General features: G+C 43.6%; 1 protein-coding gene across 1 annotated transcript in view; it reads right to left on the bottom strand.

Annotated features, from left to right (window-relative positions):
* The window catches only part of Epb41l2 (erythrocyte membrane protein band 4.1 like 2), a 162,922-nt gene that overhangs the window by 48,855 nt on the left and 86,996 nt on the right, over positions 1 to 27,071 (bottom strand). Inside the window, exons 2-6 of the mRNA XM_032894906.1 lie at positions 26,238 to 26,725; positions 25,212 to 25,427; positions 10,326 to 10,430; positions 2,902 to 2,944; positions 1,736 to 1,811 (exon numbers count right to left, since the gene is read on the bottom strand). Coding sequence (XP_032750797.1) covers positions 1,736 to 1,811; positions 2,902 to 2,944; positions 10,326 to 10,430; positions 25,212 to 25,427; positions 26,238 to 26,711 — 914 coding nt within the window. The 5' untranslated portion in view covers positions 26,712 to 26,725. The remainder of the gene's footprint in view (positions 1 to 1,735; positions 1,812 to 2,901; positions 2,945 to 10,325; positions 10,431 to 25,211; positions 25,428 to 26,237; positions 26,726 to 27,071) is intronic.

Below are 27,071 nucleotides of genomic sequence, written 5' to 3'. Positions count from 1 at the left end.
TTACACAGTCTAAACGGGACTAAGACGTCCGTGAACTCCTCTGCCCACAGCCTTCCTCCGTTACCATGAAAGACCCTGTCAACCCAAGATCAGCAAACACTCTTGCTTCTAAACTGAATCCTGTATTTGCAACTTACAACTATGTCCTGTGGGCTACACAGTCTCAGGAGAGATGAAAATGAAGCAGCTACCACCGGCTACGCAACTTCTACTCTGTTGTTTCTGTTATTGTGTGGGGTAGGGGAGAAGGAAGCAAAGTCACCAGGCCGTATGACTTTTAAGACAAATTTACAGGGCAGGGAGAACTCGCCAGCAGGAAGAGCGGAGTTTGAGGTCCAGCACCCATGCAAACCTAGGCATGGTGGAGTGTGCTGCACAGGGACAAGGGGCCTGTGGGGCTTGCCAACCATCCCACAGTGAATTCCAGCTCACAGAAGACAGTGCCTCTAAGAGCCAGGAGGGCCGCAGGGACTGCGCAGTGGCTGAGGGCTCGCACTGCTCTCAGAGGACTGAAGATCAGTTCCACGCATCCACATTAGGTGGCTCAGAACGGCCTGCAATCAAACCAGACGTCCTCTTGTCTCCTGAGGGACCTCCACTCAAACGTACACACTCACATGTATTTAAAACAAAACGTTAAAACAAAATGACAAAAGCCAAGGTAGGGTTAGAGAAATGGTTCAGCGGTTAAGAGCACTGGCTGCTTTCCAGAGGTCCTGAGTTCAATTCCCAGCAACTACATGGTGGTTCACAACCATCTGTAACGGCATCTGATGCTCCCTCTGTCATGCAGGTAAAATACTCATATACATAAATAAAAATAAATATTTTCTAAAAAAGACAAGGTAGATAGCTCCTGAGGAACATGTTTGAGGTTGACAAGTGACCTCTAAATTAATAAGAATGCTTCCATGTGTGTGACATAAAGACAGACAGACTGACAGACAGAAATTCTTTACCTACTAACTGGGTAAATATAAGTCTATGATACCTGTATACACGAGACTAGCACAGGTATACATGGGGTAACTATTAAATACCTTTCGCATTCAAACCTGAAACACTGAAGGTCAGCGCCTTTCACCATATATAACATAGGACATACAGCTGCTAGCGATACTTTTCTTTAAGTGTTTCATTACTTGAATATAAAAGAAGAACCAAAGAAGAATAAATACAAGTCTTGACACTGGCAATACTTCAAGCTGTTTGGGACAAGATCCAGTTTTCGGTGAACGTCTAAGTCTGTTTTGTTTTGTTTTGTTTTGTTTTGTTTTGGAGGCTGCTGGAGGTGAGCATGAAGGTTCAGCACATGAAACCCAAAGATGTGTGCTTAATAATCCCAGCTCAATCCCGAGAATCCAGACAGAGGTGGAGGAAGAAAGCAGAGTCCACAAAGTCACCTTCTTACTTCCACGTCTGCCCCACACACACTCTGACATGCACAATAATATGTATTAACTGAGCGAGGCCTCAGCTGCACTTACTGCTCTTACAGGGAGCAGAGACTGGCTTCACAGAGCACACACACAGGCTCAGACCTGCCTGCAGCTCATCACCCTCTTCCTGGGGACACTAGGCATGCAAGTGGTAACATACAGATACACAGGCAAAATTTTCTACCATGCTTTCTTTGACTGCTCTGACTTTCAGTCCCAGTTACAAACATACTCACAGAACACAGAAATAAGTGATAATAAGCAAAGATGCTTTTCAGAATGTCAATACAAGGTACCTGGTGATGTCTTCAGTCAGCTGAGAAGGATCCGGAGGGTAAAATTTCACATTGAAAGTGAACAGCCAGGGAAGACCTACAATTATAAAATGTCAGTTATTTATCAAATACCAGGTTTGGCTGGGTTCTGCTTAGACTAATTTGGCATCACCTAGACATTAACAATAAAATGTTTTTAAAAACTAGACATTAACATAAATAAGCCTGATCTACAAAGGAAGCAATGAAAGAGCCAGGGCTGTTATACAAAGAAACCCTGTCTGGGGGGAAAAAACTAAAAAACAAACATCAAAACACAAACAAAAAGGACATACAGTTCCAAATAGAAACAAATAATACAATCATATCAGGTATCGCAGAGCATCTCAAACGAAAGGTGGGGCCTGAGGCTGCTGATGGCTCGGCCTGCACAAGCACGAGGACTGAACTCCATCTCTAGCGGCCATGTGAGTGCAGGGTACAGTGAGGACATGCGCCTGAACTCCAGGCTGGGGAGGCAGACACCGTAGAGCCAGGCAGACTGGTAAATTCAATGTCCCAGCAAATAGTCAAATTGATGGACTCCAGGATCAGTGAGAAATTGTTCTCTCAGAAACAAGGTGGGGAATAATCAAGGAAAACACCAAAGGTTGACTTCTGGCATGGGCTCCCACACGCGCACGCGCGCGCGCGCACACACACACACACACACACACACACACACACGTGCACACATGCACACAGTCAGATATATACAACATATACATATACAATATAATGTCACTCCAAAAAGGTCCAGTTTTTTTTTTTTTTTTTTTTAAAGCCAGGCTGTCATCTCTTACAAGTAGGCTTCACAGACATGTAAGACTAAGTGTATTGCATCCTCAGAGGGAAGGCTCTAAGGAATCCAGTCACAGACTCTTGGTTTTGTGGTTTGAGGTAGAGTTGCACCGTCGCCTGGAGCCCAGGATCCCTGCCTCAGCCTCCTGGGTGTTAGGACAGCAAGCACCTGGTACTATGTCCAGCTAAATTCTCTTTCACAGGTGTCTTACAGTATTGATGATTTCAGTATGCAAAACAGAACCAACACCCTATTCTGTGTTACAATTGTAGTATTTATTCCTATAGGTTTTTATTAAAAGTAGAAGTAATATGGACTAGTTTAAGCATGGTTCTTAAATACTCACTTCTCAGCTGTTTCTTTATTTCCTTGGCAGGATCGAGCCAGTTCTGCAGGAGGAAAGAGAAGTTAGTTATGCATAAGAACTATCCCATGACCCCCAGTGAACTAGACTGTTGGGGAGAGGGAAGCAAGGGGGAGGGTTGGGAGGAACACCCATAAGGAAGGGGAGGGGGGGGGATGTTTGCCCGGAAACCGGAAAGGGAATAACACTCAAATGTATATAAGAAATACTCAAAGTTAATAAAAAAAAAAAAAAAAAAAAAAAAAAAAAAAAGAATCATCCTGAGTTAGAAAAAAAAAAAAAAAAAAAAAGAACTATCCCATGTCCCCAAAATAAAATGGAACCGTTTACAGTCCATACCTCACATCTCATATCTAGTTATATAGCTTTCACTTGTCAACATTCTCCTGGGTGTACGTGTGTCTGCATGTGTGTACACATGTGTGTGTGCTTTGTGTATACATATGATAAAATGTTAAATCTTTGCTACAATAACAGTAAGGGGCAAATTATCTCTGTATAACTTTGTTACATAGACCTGCTTCACAAATCACCCCTCAGACATTGAAATAAGTTGTTCCTAGTTTCTTCTTACTTAGGGCTAGAATGTGAATTGTAAATGCTGGCTCAGAAGTGTGCATGCCCCGAATCCATCACATCAACCTCTACAGCCAGTTTCTTCATATCCCTCAGCCTCCTGTCACTAGACGACACACGAAGAGATAATGCCAGATTAGAGACAACACTTACCTTTCTGTCTTAAAAAAAAACCCTCCCTCCCCCTCCCTCCCCCATCCCCTCTCTCTGTTTCTTGTTTGAATTTAGAAAACACAATTCTAACGTTTTTGGAATGTAACATCCTTCTATTTCCTCTCATTTCTATTCTTTGAAAAAGCCAACCAAAAATAAAACAAAAACATCTTAAAGCAATGAGAGAGAGAGAGAGAGAGAGAGAGACAGAGAGAGAGACAGAGAGAGAAAAAGAGAGAGACCACATGAGGATAGTAAAGCAAACAGTCCCCACATACTATCAAAAATGTGTACTTGTGTTTTCTCACCCTATTGTTAAGTCATAGAAAGCCAGTCACCTTCCTAATGTAGGACAAGTACGCTTTTTGAAAAACAACACATTGATTCAAACAACTGACTTTACATACAGCGAGGAAGTCCGATGTTGAGTCTCCCACCCAATATGTTACAACACTTGTATTTAAACACAGTCTTGTTCCCATGCAGAAAGAATAAAATGTCTGCTGTTACCCATGAAATAATTGCCTATCAATCTACTGAATACAACAGAACATGACCCACCACAAAACGTATTAACAACATCTTCTGAAAGCACCCCTCAGATTTTATTACACCATAAACTCTGGCAGCAAGAATCCAGGCCATAACCAACAAGGTGTAGTATGTGTCTCTGTCCTAACACTGGTGACAGGCAATGCTCTGATTAAAGGGCCAGCATTGCATGGTCCACTATTACTGATGCTCCAGCTGCACGGCGCACTGATGTGAGGGGCCAGTGAGACCCTGTAACAGCTCCTCAAGTGCTGCCTTAGGAAAGAGCTCTATTTTTTCACTCAGTCAAAGTGTAGCATTCAGCTTCCTTACCCCGCAGCTGCTGTCCTAACACAGCTGGTCACAAATGGGTGGCTATGGTAAGGACACAAGAACAAGAAAAGCACATCTTTCAGCTTCTTGTCAGGCTGGACTGAGGCTGGGAGAGGTGAGGGAGGGTTAGATGTGTGGCACTGAAACCAGGACACTAATGATCACAAGGGGACAACATCAGGGCCAACTGGTACAAACCCCACTGACAAGACCCCTTCTATCACTGACACAGAAAACACAGTCAGGGAGCACTGCTCATCTCACAGACCTCCCAGATTCCAGTCTCCTTAAGGGTAAGCTCACACAGATGGCCTGCAGAGAGAAGCAAAAAGTTTCTGTGTTCCAGGAAGGAACAATGGAACCCTGCACATGGGCCCTAGGTCCCAGCTACCACACTTTCCAGCCTCAGCACTAACTCCTCCCAGTCACCTGATCACGGTGAGGGAGGGAGGGGTCTACGGATCTATACGTTTATGAGTGGCAAGTTGGCAAATGAGTTGAGGCTGTCACCTGTAGGCCACTTGTCACAACACTGACTGCTAAGACGTGTGAAGGCTGCTGTGGCATCTTGTTTAGCTCTGTTCTAGGTCGCTTTCCTACTCTGATGCTAATCACCAACAAAAGCATCTTGTGGGAGGAAAGTGTTTCTATGCACTGCACTTTTCGGTCATACTCCATCCCTGGGGGAATCAGAGTAAGAACTCAACCAAAGACCCAAAGCAGAGACCACAGCGCAACACTGCCCAGGGCTTTCTCTTCTGCCCCTTCCACTGGTTCATTCTCAGCAAGGTTTCTTAAATAGCCCACACCCACCCGCCTACAGATGGGACTGCCCACAGTGGGTTGGTTCTTCCCTCATCTCCCATCAATCAAGATGATCTCTAACAAACATGGCCATGGGCCACTTGATCTGGGCCATTAAATTGAGGTTCCCTCTTCCTACATGACTGTAGGTTGTATCAAACTGACCACAGAAAGTATCCAGCACAAGGTCCTTACCCGGAGATAACAGAGGCTGTGTTTACACAACAGGACTGAGCAGAGACCCTGTTTCCATGTGCCTACCTGGTTTCTCGTCCTAACCACACTGGCTTCTATTCTGCAAGCTCCATTTCTCCCATGGAGGCAGGAGATCGATCCTGTCCACTCTGGGACTACAGTTGTGCACAGGCATAGAGAGACTATTATCTCTGTTCTCTAGGGTGCCTGGCGTTCTTAGGGAACCTAACATTAAATATTACAAATCAGAACCCAGAGTGTAATCTGTCCATTTGCACTTTCCTCCTCCCCTCAGTCTTCTTGAATGACTCACGTTATTTGATTAAATTTGCTTTTACTGAATAGTAATCTTTGAGTATGTAGGTTATGGTTGGTATATAATTTCTTGACTAGTGTTATAAATTCTCGAGCAAAAGTTTAAAATGTTTTAAGGTAATATCATAGAGGAACTCAGGTATGTTCTCTGAATTACCAATTGCATGTAAACAAGCATAAACAATTTGTGCTGCTCTGTTCTGACTCCTAAAAGAGAGACACACTATACAGTCAGGCCGCTCTTGGAACTCCTGACCCTCCGCCTCACTTTTCCAAGTTCTAGGAAATTATGTATGTGCACCACCATACTTCACAAACAAAAATAAAATAATGAAAACCTCCTTCTCTGGATTGACACTTGGAGAAAAAGTGAGTAAAGCACGAGACACATAAGAAAGAAAACCAGCGTCGGTGAGTAAAGGAGATGTGAGATTAAAGTGTGCCGAGAGGACACAGGCACACGAGTGTAAGCACACACACCAGCCCTCAGGGGACATGAGGGTGTACCCTTGCTGTGTTAAAGAATTGGCTACTGTCAGCACAGTACACTCTGGGCTTAGAAATATAGGGAGCAAAATCCCCACTTCCCACCAATTCCATGACTTCAATTCATTTCTCACCCCCACTAAGCTTCAATTTCCTCAACAGCCAAACAGAATTGAACCAACTGAAGCGACCATCTTCCATCCTAGAATCTCTCACTACTCTTCAGGCTGGATCTTAGGATTTCAGAGTTTGAACCACTCACTCCCAACGAAAGTTTGCCCACGTCTTTGTTTTGGGAGTCTCAGGATGGCTATGAGAGTTTAACAAATTCAACCAAATTCACCTGTGTTGGGCAAATGCTGAATGGACGAGAGCAGCCTTTTCTTAACCCTCCATTCTCCCTCAGGAACAAGTACTGCTTCACCAGATCCCCTTCACTATGTTCACTTAACCACATGAGAGAAATTCTGGGTTTTCTGCATCACAGTGAAACTTACAGTCCATCTAGAGAACAGAGGATTGTAACGTTTAAATGAACTAACTGTAGGATCTTGCTTCAAGTCAGTTACTACAAGCCTTTAGTGCTGCTTCTGGAGACAGAGGGTTGGCTATTAGTCAACTCCGTGAATCTTCACGAAGACAGCATGGCTATCAACTCAACTCCTGAGAAGCACTTCTTGCAGTACTGCTTATAGGAAACTGATTTATATAATGCCCGGGCCAAATGTCAGACTGTTCACAACAAAAACTCAAGACGTTCCTCTCTGAAGAGAGGTCAATGTCTTTAATGATGAATTCTTTTACACGTGAATAACAAAACTCACAGACTTACAATTCCATATTGAAGAAAAGCATGTTGCTGGAGTCTGTAAACTTTTAGTACTTCCTACAGCAAAGTTTACATGGGACTTTAACAGATGGTGAGAAGTTTGACACTAACTCACAGGTTCATAATCACTTCCAACTCCATGTCACAACTAAGAGACACAATACTACACTAAAACAAAGGACAGCACAGATTTTCCCATATGGCAAATTGTTATATAAACTACTTACAGCTCTGTCTAAATTCCACTTTACAAAAGGCTGAGATAACCACCCAAGGCTTCTTTAAATACACATAATAAGTAGTGGGAGAAAGGAGTGCAGAGCTGGAGTCTGGCGAAGTGGTGAGCCGCGGGTTTGGCCTCTACACAGCACAAACAGACACACCCCATCTCTTACAGTGGAAACCTCAGGAGCTTCAAAGGAGGACTGTGAAGCTAAGTCTGACAGTAATAATTTTCTGGGAAGAAAAAGGAAGATGTAAACATCTATATCGGGAAAAATGAAAGTTCTTTTGCCTAACTGTATTTGAGACTTGGATTTTTCCTACACTATTTATTATATATAAGCACATTATATCTAAAATGAACATTATAGTCACATAAATATGTAACTTAACATATTCAAACTATATCTGAGTGCTCACTTTCTGAAGAGTGAGGTTCCCAAAGGACACAGATGCAAAGCATAAGTACTAAAGTGTCCATCCCAGTTTACCAGCTTGTTCATGTGACATTTTGTAAGAAACACTGACCACACGCTAGGTAAGGAACGTTCGACCCTTCTTCAGTAACTGGTATCTTCCTGTCACTGAGAAGGTCACAGTAATCCCACTACAGTCTAGCCTTACATTGTCTTAGAAAAGACACAATTGTCCCCTCTGAGCTCTGCTCCCACCCACCTCTAGTCTCATCTTCTTAACCTCCCAGACTGGAGCCATCCCCTTCGTCACCACACAACTCTCCACTTCATTACACTTCAGCGTCCTGTTTCCAGATACAACCAGGGTAATGAGGAGAAAAAGCAACACACGTAAGGTTTGTATTAATATTAATATGCTGATGATAGAAGAAACTGCTAAGTCACCTCCTTGGGCTGGGGAAAGGATGGTAGCGAGGCCATGGGTGGGGGAAGGACCTCTCACAGTAGGATGTTTAGAAAGGCAAGCATTGAGATAGTAAGGGAAAGGAACTGCCAACGAGGCATGGTATGCACGAGCTGACAGACACCAGCAACTCCCTTGGGAAGCAGAAGCTGGCATGCACGGACTACAGCTGCCGTGAGTCGGTGCTGAGGAGAACACTCATGCCAACTGTAGCGGATTAAACTGCTGTGTGCAGTAAAGGTTCCTAAGTGATGGTAAGATCTCAGACACCTGACTGTTCAGAGGCAAGGAGAAACAGGAGTCCAGAGTGAGCCTTCTGGGACAGATGACATTTAACGGGAGGATAAAGTTTGCTTTGAAACCGGGAGTGTTCAGCAGATGGATGAGTCTGGGGATCAGAGGCTCTGGTGTAGCGTGGGGACTAGACATGTATACTAAAAGTTTAAATGAAAAACAGTAACTAACGAAAGCATTTACAACATACTCAATTATTTTACGAAAATTAAATGTTCCTATGAATCTACCAATACACAATCTCAAAAAAAGAAAGAGAAAAAGAAAAAGAAAAAAGAAGGAAGGACGGACGGACAGACGAACTGGCAAGTCGCTTTCTCCTTTGAGTTTTGAGGGTGACGAGAGCACTTGATTGGAACCATCACCAAGTTGCTTCCCAGGTAATTTATTGCTTTACAAGGCACTCCGTTTACTCAATGGACCATGTTGGCTTCTGAGGAGAGCACCCTAAACAATTCTAATAAAAACACACGCATTTCAACAGGCAGGCATGCAATTTGTCTTTAATTTAAAAGGTAGAATTAAACCCCTAATTACACATCAGAGATTTAAAGCTGAACAAGTTGGGAAAATTTAATTTGCATATAATTATCATGCTTAAAAAGAAAACCCTTTATTCCGTTACTGGGATCTGTAAATACAAACAATAGCACTGTTTGGGCAAATAACAACATGCATACTATGCCTCCTCCCATGACGCCTGTGTTCTACTGGCTGAGATATGAAGGCTGACATTAGAACCCTCTTTCACTCTAACTCAGGGCTCTATACATCCTAACAGAATGCTCGCAGTGAGTCCGTCCACAGCGGCCATCTGACAGACTAAATGGGCTTCCTCTGTAGGGTGTGACTCTGGACAAACTCATACTCTTCCCTCTTCCAGTAAACATCTCACCCACACCAAATCTAGACACCCAAAAAGTAAGGCGGAAGAGGAAAAGCGCTTTTCCTAACAATGTTGATGACTACAGGCTAGCCCTGGTCCTGCCAAAAAGGGCTAATGTTTCGATCCTTAATTTACCCATGAAACTAAGAATCTTCTACTAACATCAGATCAACCACCCTGCTCTCCTGCTTGTGTCTTGGAAAAGTCTCAGCGCGCTCCTGACATCCGGCAGCTCTACTCCCAGACCAGACCAGCACTGGCTGGTCAAACATCACCTGAGAAGAGCTGGCCCTGTCACCTCTTTTGCCAACAGCCCAGTCACGAAAACTCCAGTTCTTTCCCACACAACGCCACTCAAGTCCTCTAAGCAAGACAAACACTTCTTCCCAAGCCTCTGGCGCCCAGCTCCCTGTGGTTCAGCTTCTTCAATACTACACAGGTTTTGCACATCTGTGTTAGTAAAGAAGCCCACCTGGCCTCTGCACTTAAGAGCACCATGAGGCAAAAACAGGACATGGCTGAGGCAGTGTTACTTAAAAGATTCTTCACAGTACATCATCAATTTCCCCCTATTGAATCTTTTAATGTATGTTTTGAAGTCCTTTCCCCTCAACAATTTACTACAGAAGTTGATTCCACTGTGAATTCAAGGCTAAAGCTTTCCCATAATTGTAAAATCAGCTTTTCAATCTCAAACAAGTTAAGAAACCATTGCATTCCCTCTGCGTATAATAAATGGTACACACCCAAAATGCCAAAAAGCTTTAGTGAGCCTCTCACATAATCACTTTTAAATATTTGCCAAAAATCTCTTTATAGTCATGTAAACTAGAGTTAAATTTATTCTGAAATTAAACTGTTTACAAAAAATACACATAAAGTCATAAAGCTGAAATCACTTACTTTCTGCTCAGGATGCTCCTGAAATATAAGTCCAAAGTAGTCCTTCTCCAAGAGGTTCAGGTGCTCACATACTCTGTCAAACAACGCTTGTCCCTTAGCGCGTTTCTGCAGAAAGACAGAGCAAGCCTTTACTTTTCTAAAGGCCATGAGGAGAGAGAGGGAGGAGGTTGGTGGGAAAGGAGGACACATGGGGCACAACAGAAGGTGGGGAGCTGCGGTGGGAGCAAATGGGATCAAAGTGGGGAGAAGAGCAGACAAACTTTTCAGAAAACTGCCATAATAAAATCTACTTTGTATACTGACAAAGTTAAAAGATTATTTTAAAAGCACCAGTAATTTATTACAAATTAATATAAAGTATTTATTTTCTCGTGTCCTAACGATGCAAAGTATGATTCTAAAATCCATAACCAAATGCATTCTGCTTTATTGCTACTCTCATTAACTACTAATGAAATTAAAAAGCAAACTGCTGAGTACTTGTCTACTCATGTGAATAAAAACGTTATATCCCAAGTTCTCCCTCAAAACCTGAACACGATTCACGACTGTTCTAAACATCCGATGTGACCTCACACAACTCCTATAAACTCCGCCCTGTGACCCTGACTGATGTGACCTCACACAACTCCTATGAACTCCGCCCTGTGACCCTGACTGATGAGACCTCACACAACTATAAACTCCGCCCTGTGACCCTGACTGATGTGACCTCACACAACTCCTATGAACTCCACTCTATGACCCTGACTGATGTGACCTCACACAACTCCTATGAACTCCACCCTGTGACCCTGACTGATGTGACCTCACACAACTCCTATGAACTCCACTCTATGACCCTGACTGATGTGACCTCACACAACTCCTATGAACTCTACTCTGTGACCCTGACTGATGTGACCTCACACAACTCATATGAACTCTGCCCTGTGATCCTGACTGCTGGCAGCACTGAAGCTTTATTATTTCCTTGTTGCTGCCATTGTAAGATATTTATACAACACCAGCTTTTTCCATTTAAATTACACTTTTATTTCTAATTTTCAGGATACTCAATCTTTAGGAAACCTAATAAAGATTTAAAGGCCCCAGGAAGACACAGAAGAAGTGTCTGCTGTTTAGCCAGAGACAAAGCACTCTCATTTCCTGTTAAGATGCAGAACACCAGGAATGTCCTAACTGTGCGTCAGTCAGACAGGCGTCTCCTCCTGACAGGCTTACGGACAGCACAACTAGTCAGCCAGTGAAACCAGAGCGGCACCAATGAAAAGGGGGCTCGGCCACCCCATTATTAAACTATAAACCTATCTGTTCACGCAGTGCATAGCAATTACACACAGAGAGAGAAAGGGATAAAGAGACAAAAAGGCGGCAGGCAGACAGACAGACAGAGATCTTGGGGCATAAAATCTAGTACTTCTAAATGTTTCATAACAACATTTCAAAAATGATTATTATTTCAGCAGTAAATGAAAGAAGTTCACACAAATTATATTTCCATAAGCAACGTGCTATGTCTGTCACTGTGGATTATCAATCAGCAGCTGACGGTTAAGTTACTATGGGAGACATGTGTTTCTACTGTTTACATGTTTACAGTATACAAAACTAAATACGTCACTACTTCTTAAGATATGTGACTGAAGGCAAGACATTCACCTTACTCCACCACGTTTCCACAGCTGTGAGAATAACAGAATGTAACACAAGGTATAATGCAAGCATGAAATAAATTAAAATGTGTAGCTACTGGCTACAGTTCTCGAAATTAGGAATATTTTTATTTGGTTGTGAGCCTAGCCTTTAACGGCTGAGTCATCTCTCCAGCCCGAAATTAGGAACATTTAAAAGAGATATCTAAGATAATGTCCATAAATACATGTCATAGAGTAAATACATTCCAGTAAACTCATGTCTTTCTAATAGTTTCTCTCTCAGACACAAGCTCTACTGGACATTTTATCCTAAAAGGCTAGGAGGAGCATATCCACAGAGCCAACCACAGTCTAGGGCGCCTAGGCTGAACAAGTGGAGAACACAGGTATCTAAGAGGTCTTACTTCTCACTCTGGTGCTCATTAAGCCTAGTGGAATCAATTCAATTCTCCTCAGAGACACTGTAAGATCCGTAATATGAAACAGGAAGCCACCGTACACTGAACAGGCAGTCACTATGGTGCTAAGTCCTGTCTCGTTCACACATGGGTGCAGTGTTTGCCGGGCTAGAAGGCTGAATACACTGGCCGAGCAATAGATGTCAGCTCCCGTGTCAGCCAGTGGAGAAACAATGACAAATAAAACATAAATGGTCAAGAAATTTTTATTCAACTAGGAAGGACAATGAACTCAATGGACAGTAAAATGTGACCTATCGAGCAGCTCTTGAAGATGTTGCTGAGAGAATTAACTGAGGTGTGCAACATGTTTAATAAAACACAGGAGCCATTTCATGAATTCACAGGTCTGTGTAGAACTTGAGCTCTACTAAAAAATAAATTGGCGTTAAATACGATTCGAAAGTTTCCGTTATTTAATTCAACCTCCTTTGAAATCACAGGAAGTTGAAATGATCCAGTTTTCCCATCTGCTTTTCTGAATATCTTTTGTAGAATTAAGTGTAACACTTACGCTTCTGTCTAGGGAGGTAGGTTTTTCTGTGTTTGAGTTCAGGCTGGCCTCAAATGTGAAATCCTCTTGCCTCAGTGTTCTGGGTGCCCTGAGTGTTTTCTTATAAACGACTGCAATTCTGTAGGTGGAAGGACTACAAATGCGCAATGCTAATCAAGCGAAATGAAAGACGTCTGTTTACAACGTATACAAATTAGCAGTCAGTGTATACATGCCTATAAATAAGCATGTCCAACTCCACTTATGTGTGCCTGTACATAAATGATCTCGGGGCTGACCACCTGACACTGGATAAGCAATGAGGGAGGTCAGCCTTAGGAAAGACTAATTATTCCCTCCACACATATACCAATAACAACCAAAGAAAAGGAGGCCATACACTTGAGAGGAGCTTTGGGTGAGTGTGAAGGGTGAGGGAGGTTGGAGGAGGATGACATGGGAGGTATTGTGGGAAGGAAATGAGGTGAGAAAATGATAATCACACAAACACATATATAAATATACATATATATACATATATATATATATATATTAATTAGTTCATGGGCTATCATTATAATTTGGTGATTTGGGCCCAGATAAAGAGGACCCTCAAAGTTCTTTCTCTAGATTTAAAACAACTGCATTTGTGTGGGGTTTGTGTGCACCACAAAGCACACACAGAGGTCAAAGAAGAACTTGCAGGAGTGGGCTCTGCAGCCTGAACTGAGGTCGGCGAGGCTTGGCAGCTGCTCCCTAAGCAGTGAACCAGGCTTTTCTACTCATCTCTGAACGGCAGCGTTCTGCTGTGCTTCTAGGCAAATCTCTGAATTTTCACCTACTATAAAACCTATTCCAACCTCCTAGTATTTAGATGTTCTTTCTTGGCACTCCTTGGCTTCCTCCCATTTGATGGAGTTCATGACTAGGTTCTTTAAGAAAAAGCATGTCTTGCCTCAAACCCAGCGGGACAGCACTGGAATGGTTCGTGTCGGGCAGCGTTGAGTGCAGAGTCCAGTCTTTCTGGATGACAGGCAGACACAATCGGCGACACAGCCACAAGCCTGCGTAAGCCTTTCCTTAGTAAAATGAGAGCCTGCCTCTGGAGAACTCTGCGTTTCTCTAGAATAATAGGCTATACCCACACCCGGGGTTTTCAGGCCGTGCCAGGTCTTCACTAAGACCTCAGCAGCAGCGCTGAAGCACTTCCTGGCTTCGGATCTGTTCTTACGCTGTGACTTAGGTAAACTTTGTCAGTCTCTGTTCTGATGATGTAGCACAGTCGTCCATCAGTCAATAAAACCACATCATCAGGAAAGGGCCACCCCCTCAGTGGTACAGCATCCATCAGACCCTGGGTTCAATCCTGAATATGGCCACAGAAAAGCTCATAAAACTTACCAAGCACATTTGGCAACAGAATTTCATTTTTATATCAAATTCCAACAAGCTTCACATGCCCCATGTGCCTCTTGCTAACCCGATTAGCATCTCAGCGCTGTAGAACCAGGGGAAAGAAGGGCGCAGTGGGGAAGACCGCTCTAATCTCCAGGCACGGATCAGACATTTTACGTGTCTGTATGTAGGGCTGATCTGTTTAAGTTCATGCATGTGTGACCACATGGTAAGAGGTGCACACGCACACGTGTGTGCTGTCTTCCTCATCCTCATTTCTGGAGATGAGGTCTCTGACTGAATCCGAAGCCCACTGGGTCCAGCTAAACTTCTGACCAGCAAATCCCAGGGATCCTCTGCCTGTCTGCCCAGCTCTAACAGGGCTATTGGAGCAATGGCTAGCGATTCACTCTGGGTCTCTGTGCTGACACTGTACGGGCTGAGACATCTCGCCAGCCCAGAATTTTTGGTTTTGTTTGTTTGTTTGTTTTGGTAGAAGCTGCATAATACATTGGAGACATGCAAAGAAGATACAGTACGCTGATTTAGATGTGTTCTCAGAAATGCTTTACTCGGCCCCAGCTAAAGGAAGGCAGGCTGGATGTGAGCTCAGGGCTCTGGGTCTGTGCTGTTATCTGTGGCATTCGTTACTCAAGCCAAAATGGGACATTTCTGGAGGCCCCCCAACTTGGAGGAATTTGGGCAACTGCTTACCCTGCATATTGCAGAGGATGCCACACACCATGGCAGTTATCAAACACCATCCCTGTCTCTGTGTGGGCCCCTCCACAGGGCCGTCATTGTGGGCCAAGAGGCCAGTGACGGGAAGCACACAATGCAATCCATACATTACTCCCCAGAGCTATGCATTGTACACTAGCTCAAAACTACACTGCAAATATGAAAGGCCAAGAACGAAGGTATGCACGGAGCCCACAGAACTCTATCGCTGTGGGGCGGAGGAAGTGAGCTAAAGCTGTACAAAGGGGGAAAGGGCCAGGCTGGGGACAGGACTGTCAGAATTCTTTTCCTGCCAATGAGTCACCTGTCCCCAATCTGTTTCTAAAGCTCATTCAACTTCTGGCGAAAGGAAACCAGAGCCAACGACTTTTTTTTTTATATGTTCAAAACATAACTCTACAAGTAAATAAGTCATTTATTTTTCCCTGATCATTGATGAAAATTCAAAAAATTGAAAAAAGGTTATTTCAAGTACTCAAAAAATTCCTCCCAGTTGAAGACGCCTACAGAAATGCCCTATTTGGAGAAGAAAAGGTACATCTGACTGAACACACATCTTCCTTTGTCCTCATTTTTAAAGCGATGCAATGTAATATGTACTTACACTGTATCAACACTGTGTTATAAACTCTAAGTGATCCAGCAGTAAGTTCAAGTCTACAGGAGGATGTGCATATCAAAAATACAAGGCTATTTTACAGAAATAAATTTATATTGTGTGGCTCTGGGTACTTGAGGAGGTTCTGGAACCAACCCCCTTTAGATACCTAGGAACAACCAGATTGCAAGGAAAAGTTAAAAAATATATTTTGAACAGAATATCCTTCCATCTCCTAAGACAAAAAAAAAAAAAAAAAAAACACCTCCATTCTAACCAATTAAATAAGCATGCAAAATAATTTAATTATCTAGAAATGGGTAAGAAAAAGATGAAAGATCAACACTGATAAAATCATCTTTAAGAAAACTATCAACAGGGGGTTGGGGATTCAGCTCAGTGGTAGAGTGCTTGTGTAGCAAGCACAAGGCCCTAGGTTCAGTCTTCAGCTCCAGGGAAAGAGAGAGAGAGAGAGAGAGAGAGAGAGAGAGAGAGAGAGAGAGAGAGAGAGAGAGAGAGAGAGAGAGAGAGAGACAGTGTCAAAATAGAAGTTGTAACCCTGCCAGAACTAATTCGAAGTCTTAAACGACTTTAAAAACCTAACTTTAATATGTGCTACATTTAAGGTAAGGAGCCACCAGTTTATTTAAATCTGGTGATAAAACAAATTATAGAAAATGTTATATAAACTAGGATTTAGAACTGAAAACACACACGTAACTCTGATCTCTAGACAAGCTATTATATATAGTTTAGTGGTGAGGTATGAGAGAATGCACACACACACTCTCTCTCTCACCCAGCCGCTGCCACACTGAAATTCACACCAACCAAACGTCAGAAAGCAGCCTCAAAGGGCAGGAGGTGGGCTGTACATTTCCTTCTTTGCAGCCTGTCCCATGGATGGTAATGCACCTCTCAGTAAGATTACACAGTAGTGTAGGGGAATGTCGGGGAGGGGGGGCACCCTTATAGAAGCAGGGGAGGGGGATGGGATAGGGGGCTTTCCTGGGAAAGGGAATAACATTTGAAATGTAAATTAAAAAATCCAATAAAAAAAAAAGATTACAAAGTGAAGAACTAAGTTATTGATGCTATACTTAGTAGTAATGTATTCAGTGACTTTGAATAATGGCACTAGTCCTAGTTAAAGCCACCAAAGTAAGCATGCTTAGCTCAAAAATGGCAACACTGACCCCATAAAGCCAGCTGGTGGTGTTTGGTGTCGTGTTAGTAGAGTCTTATATACTGCTCTATCTAATATACCGTTCCTTCTATAGACGTTAAGAGGAAAGTCTTCCTAAAGCATTCTGTTGCTGCATGAAAGATGGCATCAAGGACTTCGCATGATAAATTTGGACAAAAATCTGGCATTTTTTTTGTTAGTGTTTGATAGTCTCTGTTCAAGAATTTGAAGTTGTTTAATCCCTCCATAGAGATAGAAAAACATCCCTATGTAGACTTTTACCAATTTTATTCTGACTTTTCCCAGTATAACTTAAATGGTTCTTCATTTTTTAAAGAGAAAAATATCCCAAAGAAATGGCAACCAGTTAGGTCTCAAACCCAGGGCAAATGGTTAACTGTGATGCCAGTTTCTCCCAGAATCCTTCAGTCCCATCAGTAGTTACAAGGTATGGCTGGCAACCCCCAAATCTACCCTGAACTCTCCAGCCCAGAGGTTGGGCTCCCTCCCTATAAAATCCAGCTGTTTTGGTTCCTGGGCCCTTCTGTCTACCCTTACTCTCCTGACCCCTGGCTCTCCCCTCCCCAGTCTCCTAACATGGCCAGGGTCAGGGTCAGGCTCACTCTGGACTGTCCCAGATGCCCCTGTCTCTAGCTATGCTCTCCTTCATACCTACAGTCAGTCTCCTCCTCCTACCAGGAACAGTCTTGTCCTCCATGATAGCTCTTTTCATCATTCACTACCAACAGATGGGCACAGGCAAAGCTAACACCACAGACTCAACACAGTGCCAGGAGAAAGGCTCTTTAGGAGAAAGGGTCAAAAACTCACAACTCTAAGTTACTTTCAAATGGAAAGTTCATTGCTTTCAAAACGCAGCGATTGCCCCCCCCCCAAAAAAAATTCCTGGTATTTTAAAACCCAAAGTGCAAAGAGTATTAGAGACCTGCATGACTACTCAAAATTCAAAATCATCCTTCCAAGAGGAGACATTATTAAAGAAAGAAAGTTGGAATAAGGCATAACTGATTCACCCTTCTAAGCCCAACCCAGTCAGAGATTTACTACTTCAGGAAAAGTGAAGAATTCTCACAGTTCCCTGCAGGCTGCCAACTCCTGGGGGCTCCCTTCTGTAAAATGCTCTCACTCCTGGGCCTACACAGCCTTCTGCAGAAATATAATGAATTGTTTTCACTCAGTAAGGCCTGGAGGAATTTCTACACGTCAGCCAACTGCTCCTAAGCACTGAAGAAGCAGTGAAGAGAGGAAAGATGAGATTAGGAACACAAATGCTATCCAGATATCTTAGGAGAGAAGGATATGAAGTCTATAAAGTAGCCGGGCACACCCTTAATCCCATCAGTCTGGAAACAAAAGAAGTAGGATCTCTTGCAGGCAAGGCTGAACACACTAACAGCACATGAGCTGGATTCAAATCATGACTGAACACACCAAGAGTATGTGAGCTGGATGGGAATCAGATGTGACAGACCAGAGTCATGTAGCTGAGGAACACAAAAAGATAGATCATATGACCGGGAACTTTATAGGAGAGCAGACAACTCAGGATGTGTAGGATGAGATCATTTCATTTGCACAGGGGAGGGAAGATAGCCTAGGGTCAACACCTAACAGTCCCCAGTGACCAGCTATTTGTGGTGTAATTAAGACCAGCTGCCACAACTGTAGGTTCTTTGAATTCTTGAAGTGAAACCAGAAGCTTCTACCACTTCCACGGCATGACACCCCTTGCCACTTTTAAAAAGAAATCAAGTCTTCGACACAATTACCACCTTAAACCTTTTCTGTAACCTAAGGAGTAAATGGTCAGAGAACTACATTTGGATCTAGTCACTGGAATTCTAAACGTGCACATAAATTATTCCCAGCATGTGAGCTGGATGTAAATACATACGCCCACGCCCACCCATCTACGTGGGGTTTTTAGAGTATCGCAGCAACTTCTAGATCCACTGAAAGTATGTCGCTAACTTAAGGGGCACAACTGTAGTGTGAAAGCCAGCGTGAGGAGGCAAAAGTAGACAGATACACCTGCAGGCAAGGGTAGCGAATATAAGAATCAGTCTGAGAAGTACAGAGACCTTGGGGCACTCTGTCCTCTGCTGACAGCCTGCTCTCCAACTGCCTTACTCATTAATCAGGAGGAATGGTTGTGACATTCCAGTGTGGGCTGAAACAATGCCTTCAATTCTCAGACAAAGTCAACACGTGGGAAAGCTCGCACAGGCCAGAGGGGAATGTGAACCTCACTCCAGATACAAGCGTACCCATGCTTCTCAAGTCTCCCCACTTCCATACTCTCCAACTTTCAAAACTACACTCCGATTTACAAGCTCTAGAAGATCCAGCTCAATCCTAGAAATACAAGAAGCAAATATTTTCATTCTTACTGAATCTGAGAATAGAAGAAAAGGCAGGAAGTCACTTGCCCAAGACTTACAAAGAGTCAACAGAAAGTAAACACAACCTCCGGCTATCCCCAGGACTTCAAATAAACCTCACTGTATTGTTCCTTACAGGAAAGAGCCCTGCTGTTTTAGCACACGGAGTATGTAAATGACTTCTGCAGCAGCAGCATAAAGACTCCTACAGCCAAGTGTGCGGAGACAGCAAAAACCCAGAAGACCCTAAAGTCTGCACAGCTTAAGCTCTGGTACCAACAGGTTGTCATATGTCACTTAAACAACAGAAGGAGATGAAAGCTGATGTGGTCTTTATTAAAAAGGTAGTAATCCTCACTGGTTACAGTGGTGCACACCTTAATCCTCACTGGTTACAGTGGTGCACACCTTAATCCTCACTGGTTACAGTGGTGCACACCTTAATCCTCACTGGTTACAGTGGTGCACACCTTAATCCTCACTGGTTACAGTGGTGCACACCTTAATCCTCACTGGTTACAGTGGTGCACACCTTTAGTCTCAGCACTCGGACAGATGCAGGCCGACCTCTGTAAGCTGGACAACATGGAGAGTTCTAGGCCAATCAGGGCTAGATATATTTTGAAATCCTTTCTCAAAAATAATAGTAAAAATAACAATCCTCGGAAGTAAGATTTAAATTTTGTGTAAATTGTGTGTAATTCAATTTATCAAATGATAATTTAGAATAAAACATAAAAGTGATTTTCATGGGCAGTAAATGAAATGTACTTAACAGTCTAAGCAAATGCATGAAGATACAGTAAGCTTTGGATAGAAGGAAATAAATGCATGAAGTCGCCGTGAACTACCACTTCCTAAGCCAGAGAGCACATAACTGAGTGCGCACTGTCAAACCATTCCCACGGGCCCTCTGAGCTTAGACAGTGTCTAATGCACTGTGTCCAACCTTCGCTTGTCATTTCCACCTTCTGGGAGTCTGGCAAATGTGTGAGACATTCTTCAACCTGTTGATCTTAGCTGGCCTCTCCTTTCTCAGAGGAAAACCAACTTCAAAGGTGACAAAAGGTTGGAAGCCAGTCTATTTGGCAGCTGTCTTCAGCCTGGGGCTCCGGAGCAGAAGGGGCAGATTCAGGGGTCCTTGAGAGAAAAAGAATTTTGAAACAGAAAGCCAAAAAGAAAAAGAAAAACCCAAAAACAAAACAGTAAGGGAAGTCACATGTATTCTACTGTGCCAGATACTGGGTGGGGGAGGCTGAGGAGAACGTCCTCAGCTCAGGAGTTTGAGGCCATCCTTGGTAACATAGTTAAGCCTATATCAGAAGAGAAAAGAAAAGAGAAGAGAAGAGAAGAGAAGAGAAGAGAAGAGAAGAGAAGAGAAGAGAAGAGAAGAGAAGAGAAGAGAAGAGAAGAGAAGAGAAGAGAACGAGAACGAGAACGAGAACGAGAGAAAGAAAAGTGTGTGTGTTCTTTTCACTATCCACTTCTCTTCTACACACATGGGGAAGAATGAATATTGATGGGTATATAGAAATGGACATATTACATACAGTTAAAAACCAGTAAAAATAATATATAATATGTATGTATATGAGTGCATTACAGATATCCTGAATGTTCATTCTATGCCGAGTGATCTAATGAGAAGAGATGACAGTTAGGACAAACCAATCTTACAGAATTAAGTTTCCTAACATTAAAGATATTCAATATTATAGCGTCACATCAGACAGTCAAAGATGGACTCTTCAGTGACAAAAACACTCATAGGTAATGCAGACTGCGACTTGCCCAAGTGGCCCAGTGCCTCAAACAAATCACATAACTGTCACCCACACGGGCCATCCGTGCGTGGACCAGTGCAGTAAATTTTTAACACCTACCCCTCCGCTACTGCAACAACACAGCTAACATTTTCCAAATCCTAACTGGCATCTTGGCCTTTTCCGACCCACTATTCCCGGCCCCTTCGCTCTGGGGTTAGTTTCAATCTTATACCAGCATTTGAGGTCTTCCAAATCTTCTCTGTTCTATAAAGACCGTGTGAATCTAGACATCCCATGTGGATTTCCTACAGTTGCCCACGTCTCTTTTCTTTGTGTTTGTTTTAAGACAGAGTTTCTCTGTATAGCCCTGGCTAAACTGGAACTCCTCACAGGCCTGCCTCTGCCTCTCAGGGAAGTGGGATTAAAGGTGTGCAGCACCGTATGCTCCTGGTTGGTGTCAGTTACCTAAAGGCTCCCTCTACCTCTGTGGGGGAGAAATGATTAGGTCCTCTCTCCTGGCATGTCATAGAACCTGAGAACTGAGAACCAGACACAGTCCATACAGACATGGAAGACGAGAGAAATACAATTTTCTCCCAAGCCACAAAAACCCCTGCATGCCTTGGGCTGGATGTGCCTTTCCCAACTGCTCAAAAATTCACTAACAGCTAGTTTCACACACACACACACTTCCTCAAGCAGCACTCAGACACTAATTTCCGGTGTAGATCTGCAGACGCACAGATGGGCAGCTTCAACACATCACCCAGGAGTTGAGGCCAGCACTAGACAGGAAGCATGAGAGCACCCAACTATGGCTCGCCAACCTCTGCACTCCACTCCTGAAGAGCAAACAGTAGGTCTGAGGAGACATCCAAATTAAGGTTGCCAAGCAACCACAGTGAGAAGAAAATTAGATGAAAGAAACATTAATTGCAACAAGGAGATCCAGCATGTAGCTTCTGCACTACTCCAACATCTACTAGGAAGAGGTGAATACGTCAGATTTAAGTCCTGCTCAACAGCTCAAGGAGCTGTCGGTGCCTAACGTCTGCTGCAGGACAGCCGCAGGAGTGTCTGCCCTGTTCTATTTCGCTTTGTACCTGAGAAGAATAAGGCATTCCCTTAACACAGCTGCTGTAATGCTGACTTACGACCTACTGTCTTCAAAAGTTTCTTCTTAAAATAGCATGTTATACAATCCCATATTAAGGAAAAAGAGAATATAAATGAATACTCTCATAAAGTTTCGAGACTCTTATGCTTCCCCAATAAGCTTAATTCCTGGTGAATGAGAGGTGAGCTGCAGCGTTTAGCCTTGGGTACTGTCTAAGCTCTGCTTTGGGGAAGCACAACAAACTGACTCTCTACAAACAACAGAAGCAATCGCACAAGACCAGCTACGCGTTTACTTGGTAGTTTCTAAAGCTAGGTCAGAGATCTATATACACACACTGACACACGCACAGGAGAGGCGAACTCAAATCAGTGTGTCTAAAAGATAGACACTTCCCAAGGAAGAACAAGAAAAGTCATAGTCATCTGGGCTATGAGAAAACCTCTTAAATTCACTACTCCCTACAGTAATAATGGGATCTAATAAAATGGATTTAAGGTATAACAAATGATCAGGAAAACTGCCAACAATATGTAATTCTGAAGTTAATGATCTAGCCTAAGACTTCAGAAAATATAAATTTACAGGAATACTAAGGCAAATTATGAAATGAATACAGCCGTTTTAACACACTTAGTAGTCAATGCTGTTAAACCGCACAGACAAGAGGCAGACAGACTTGATTGGATCAAGGACAGATCCAAAGCTGTATAAAGAAAAGAATGCCATGCGTACCCATGCTGACCAGATAGCCTGGTTTAATTTAAGTGAGTCTTAGACACGGCAGAATCCCTACTTTAGACCCCATTCTTAGCACAATGTAACTAAAAACTGGGATTCTGAAAAAAAGGAAGATTCTCCCCACATGTCCAAATTCTAAATCATACTCATGAAAAATTCCAAAGTCAAAATAAACTGCAACGCTACAGAAAATACTAGAAGGTGAGATTAAGAGCCAGAAAAAGCAGTATTTCTAAGTATTAAACTCAAAAAGTTAGAAAAACTCAGGAATGGGCTGGGGGGGCATGCTGGGTAAGCAAAGGGGAAAATATTACAAAGTAAAAAAGAAATATTCAGTAAACAAAACTTAGTTGTTGGTTTTGGGAGGAAATAACAGTACATTTGTAACAAAAATATACGGGAGGGGATGGGGGAGGGGAGGGGGGGGAGGGAGGGGAGGAGAAGGAGGGGAGGGAGGGGGGAGAAGGGAGGGAGGGAGGGGAGTATCCCTGGAGGGATTCTGTACTTTGAGGAAGGTACTTATCTGCTGGAGTTTCCTGCTAAGTGTTAGTGATTTAAGTATAAAATCACAGCAAATCAAGATGCTTTGACTTCTTCCTTTACTACTTGTACCTTGATCTCTCAGCTGTCTCACTGCTCCTGCTACGACTTCAAGCATGATACTGAGTAGGTATGGAGAAACTGGACACCCTTGTCTCTCTTGGCCATGGGCTTAACCATGTATTAGGAGGTGGAGCCTCCTAACAAGTCATGAGGGTTCCATCTTCATGACTGATCTTAGTGCACTCAGACAAGACATTAAAGGAGCTGCTAGCCTCCTCTGGCCCTGAGGAGCAGTTTTACTCCTCCACGGCACATGAGGGATCAGCAGAAAGAGGCCATCTTAAAAACAGAAGGCCACCCACACACGCTGATCCACTGATACCCTGCTCATGAATTTTTCAGTCTATTCCGGGGGTTCTCAACCTTCCTAATGCTGTGACCCTTTAATACAGTTCCTCATGCTGTGGCGACCCCAACCGTAACATTATTGTCATTGTTACTTTTGCTAGTGTTGAGAATTGTAGTATAAATATCTGATATGCAGGATGTGACTGAAAATCGCTGAACTCTATTCTTTAAAATTTACCTCTTCTAAAGTATTTTGTTATAACACAAGAACCAACTGAGATAAGGGGTCTTAATTCTTTGTTACTCCATATTTGAAATGCCTCAAATGACAGAACTATTATATATGCACAGGTAGAAGGACTAGACGCTTTATAAAAAAAGATGATAAAACAATTACAAGTGCTCCCTAAGTATCCTTGCCTGGCAATAGAATCTATTCAACTATAATAAAAGCACTGTTCAACTAGATAGACGCAGATGTTTTTAGCAAGCTGTTAAATATGAACGCCACCGGTGATGGCGCATGACTTTAATCCCAGCACTCACTCAGGAGACAGAGGCACGCAGATCTCTGTGGGTTCAATGCCAGGCTGATTTACAGATCAAGTTCCAGGACAGCCAGGGCCACAGAGAAACCCTGTCCCAAAAAAACAAACAGAACGCCAGGAATCTGGCTCATTTCTAGTCAGACCGCCAGCAGCGCCAGACCGCCAGACAGCTGTAGTTCCGAGGACACATTCATGAGCCCGAGTGCCAAGCTGCCACAGCTGCAGGCTGGGCTCTTCCAGCAATGGCAGTTACTGAGTCTAAGCCCTTACCTTCCCGCTGTGACCCTGAGAACGGAGTCTTACATGAAACGTAAGGAGCTGTTCAAAGAACTTCAACACAGTTGAGTGGACATTAACTATCAGAGCATGTCCTGTGAAAAAAAGTCACTGTGAAGGACTGGGGTGACAGAAAGCCCTGAGCGGGTGCTCTCAGGCACCACACTGGCCCCTGACAGCGGTGCGGGAAATTACACCTCTTACAAAGCAGGCATCTTTTTACTAAACAAAACTCATGACCTAGGTTACACCATTCTCTTTCTCAAGAGTTTAACTACCAAATTCCCATTATTCTAAAAGTCAACCTAAAACTACCATTTCTCAGGTAGGGCATCCTATAGAGGTAGCGGTCAAAGCTGATCCTTCAGAACAGACACAAACCGTAGAGACTGAATGGTCGTGGCAGAACATCACCCCTGCTTGAAGGAAGTTAGGACGTCAGGCATGGAAACAATGGCGTTCTTTCTACTTGGCAGTCAGTGTCTCAAAAGCACAATTGCAACAACCTGGCCTAAAGGAACTTGGTGAAAGGGGACACAGACTCATTGTGCGACCGAGAGAGCAGACTGCTTCCATTCTGCCAAGAAGACGAGTCTCTGCTCTGTCCCTGCCTCACCTCAAGGTCGCAGCTGAATTCTGTGCCATCTAAGAGGGTCACTTTGGCCAGGACAGTCTTGGTCTTCTTGGTGGCCTTCTGAGAGGCCACCTCTGCCTTCAGCTCACTTGTCTGAACTTCCTTCGTCTCTCTTTTGGCTGCGCCTCCTTCCGGTTTCTCTTCCTGTATATCCTCTATCACCTCCTCCTCCTTGTCCTTCCTCACTTGTTCAGCAGGCTGCCAAAACAAAAAGTGAGTCCGCATTAAAGTTAACTTGTAGAAGGCAACGTTAACAGGAAACAATGATCAAACCCACTGCTCCACGCAGACTGGTAACTTATCCAGGTTATGACTACAGCCCACACCCTCAGCCCCGAGAAGAATCTTTAATGAGAATTAGGATTTTCAGTCTAACCGCTTTAAACTTAAGCTTTTAAAGCTTTTCACCCTTTCTTGTATCATTTTATCACCCACTATTTTGCCCGGTTAGTGATGTAGGCATTAAATAAAAGAAACTATATTCCAGCGGCTATACTTAATAGCACGGAAATAACCAAGTTCCTAAAACCTTAATCCAAAAGAAAACCTAGATTTCTACAGGCAAGCCAAACATGTGTACATGCATACACACCCACACAGTCCACCACCGTCTTAAACAAGGCAAAGGTAACGTAAAGGGTATCAGTGGAACAGAAGAGATGGGAGGCCCCAACAGGGCACTCAACCTTCTCAGAAACAGACACATTTAACACAGGGTTGTGCGTGTTTTCTTGCCATGGTGGTCGTTCTTTTGTTTGGTTTTGTTGTTTGGGAATGGTTTTTAAGACTCATGGGGAAGACTGAAGTGCAGTAATCTAAGTTTTGTATTCCAGACACACGGGGCTGAAGTAGTATCTCAATACAGAAGGGGAAATGATCCCAAACCAGCCAGCCCCTTTCCCCATGTGCTGTGCCCTCATCCCACCCACCGCCCACCACCCACCCCCACCCCCCATCCCCAACCCCCACCCCCGGTGCGGGCCCTCACTCCAGTCTTCTCCAACCTACCTGGATCTCAGCACTGCTTTTCAAGACCGACTTTTCTTCCCTGACCTCCACCTTAACCTCCAGGTGCTTCCTCTGAGCCATTTCTTCGGCATCCCCCTTGGCCCGACTCTCTTCTTCGGGAAGGGTACCCTCTTTGTCTAGGATCTGGTCTTCCCCATCCGCTTGAGTAGGCTCTTTTTTATCTCCCCCATCTTTGGCTACTACAAGGCTGTAAGACTTCTGCTTCTTAAGCCATGGGGGTATGAAGCGAGAGATGCCCCTGTTCTCAGATGGATCCTTCCCTCGCTTCCGCCGGTGGGGACTGCTTTGGCTCTCAGCTGTAGGGCCTGGCTGGGAGGCTTTCCCTTCGTCCAGCTCAGACGCTGCAGTCTGCTCATTCTCCACTACTTCTCTAGCTTTCTCCTTGTGGGCATCTGCTCCGGACGGGTCAGAGCCCTTCTTCACCTCAGATGCAGAGGCAACTTCAGTAGTCATGGTTACAGCTTACACTGCAACAAAATAGAAACCACAAGACAATATTTTAGAATTTCCCACCTTCAATCTGGTGGTGAGGGGATAGAAAGGGCAAGGCAGGGTAGGAAGAGGAACAGACGAGAAACCGCAAAGGCACTGTTAAGGAAAAAGGCACAGACGAACTCAAGACCACTTGGCTCTATTAGAATATTAGAACTCCGGAACCCAGAAGCATCACAATGGTGCACACTTTGGAACACAGAGTCACCCAACCCAAGAGAGAGCGATTACTGTTATCTGACCCCAACTAGTTATACAATTATACAGAAAGTCTAGTGCATATGGTTCTCCTTTACTTCTGGCCTTTATTCCTTATTGGCA

The sequence above is a fragment of the Rattus rattus genome, chromosome 2 (genome assembly GCF_011064425.1).
Source record: "Rattus rattus isolate New Zealand chromosome 2, Rrattus_CSIRO_v1, whole genome shotgun sequence".
Classification (NCBI taxonomy): Eukaryota; Metazoa; Chordata; class Mammalia; order Rodentia; family Muridae; genus Rattus; species Rattus rattus.
The sequence above is the reverse complement of the archived record's forward strand: the minus strand, read 5'-3'. Positions and strand labels throughout refer to the sequence as shown.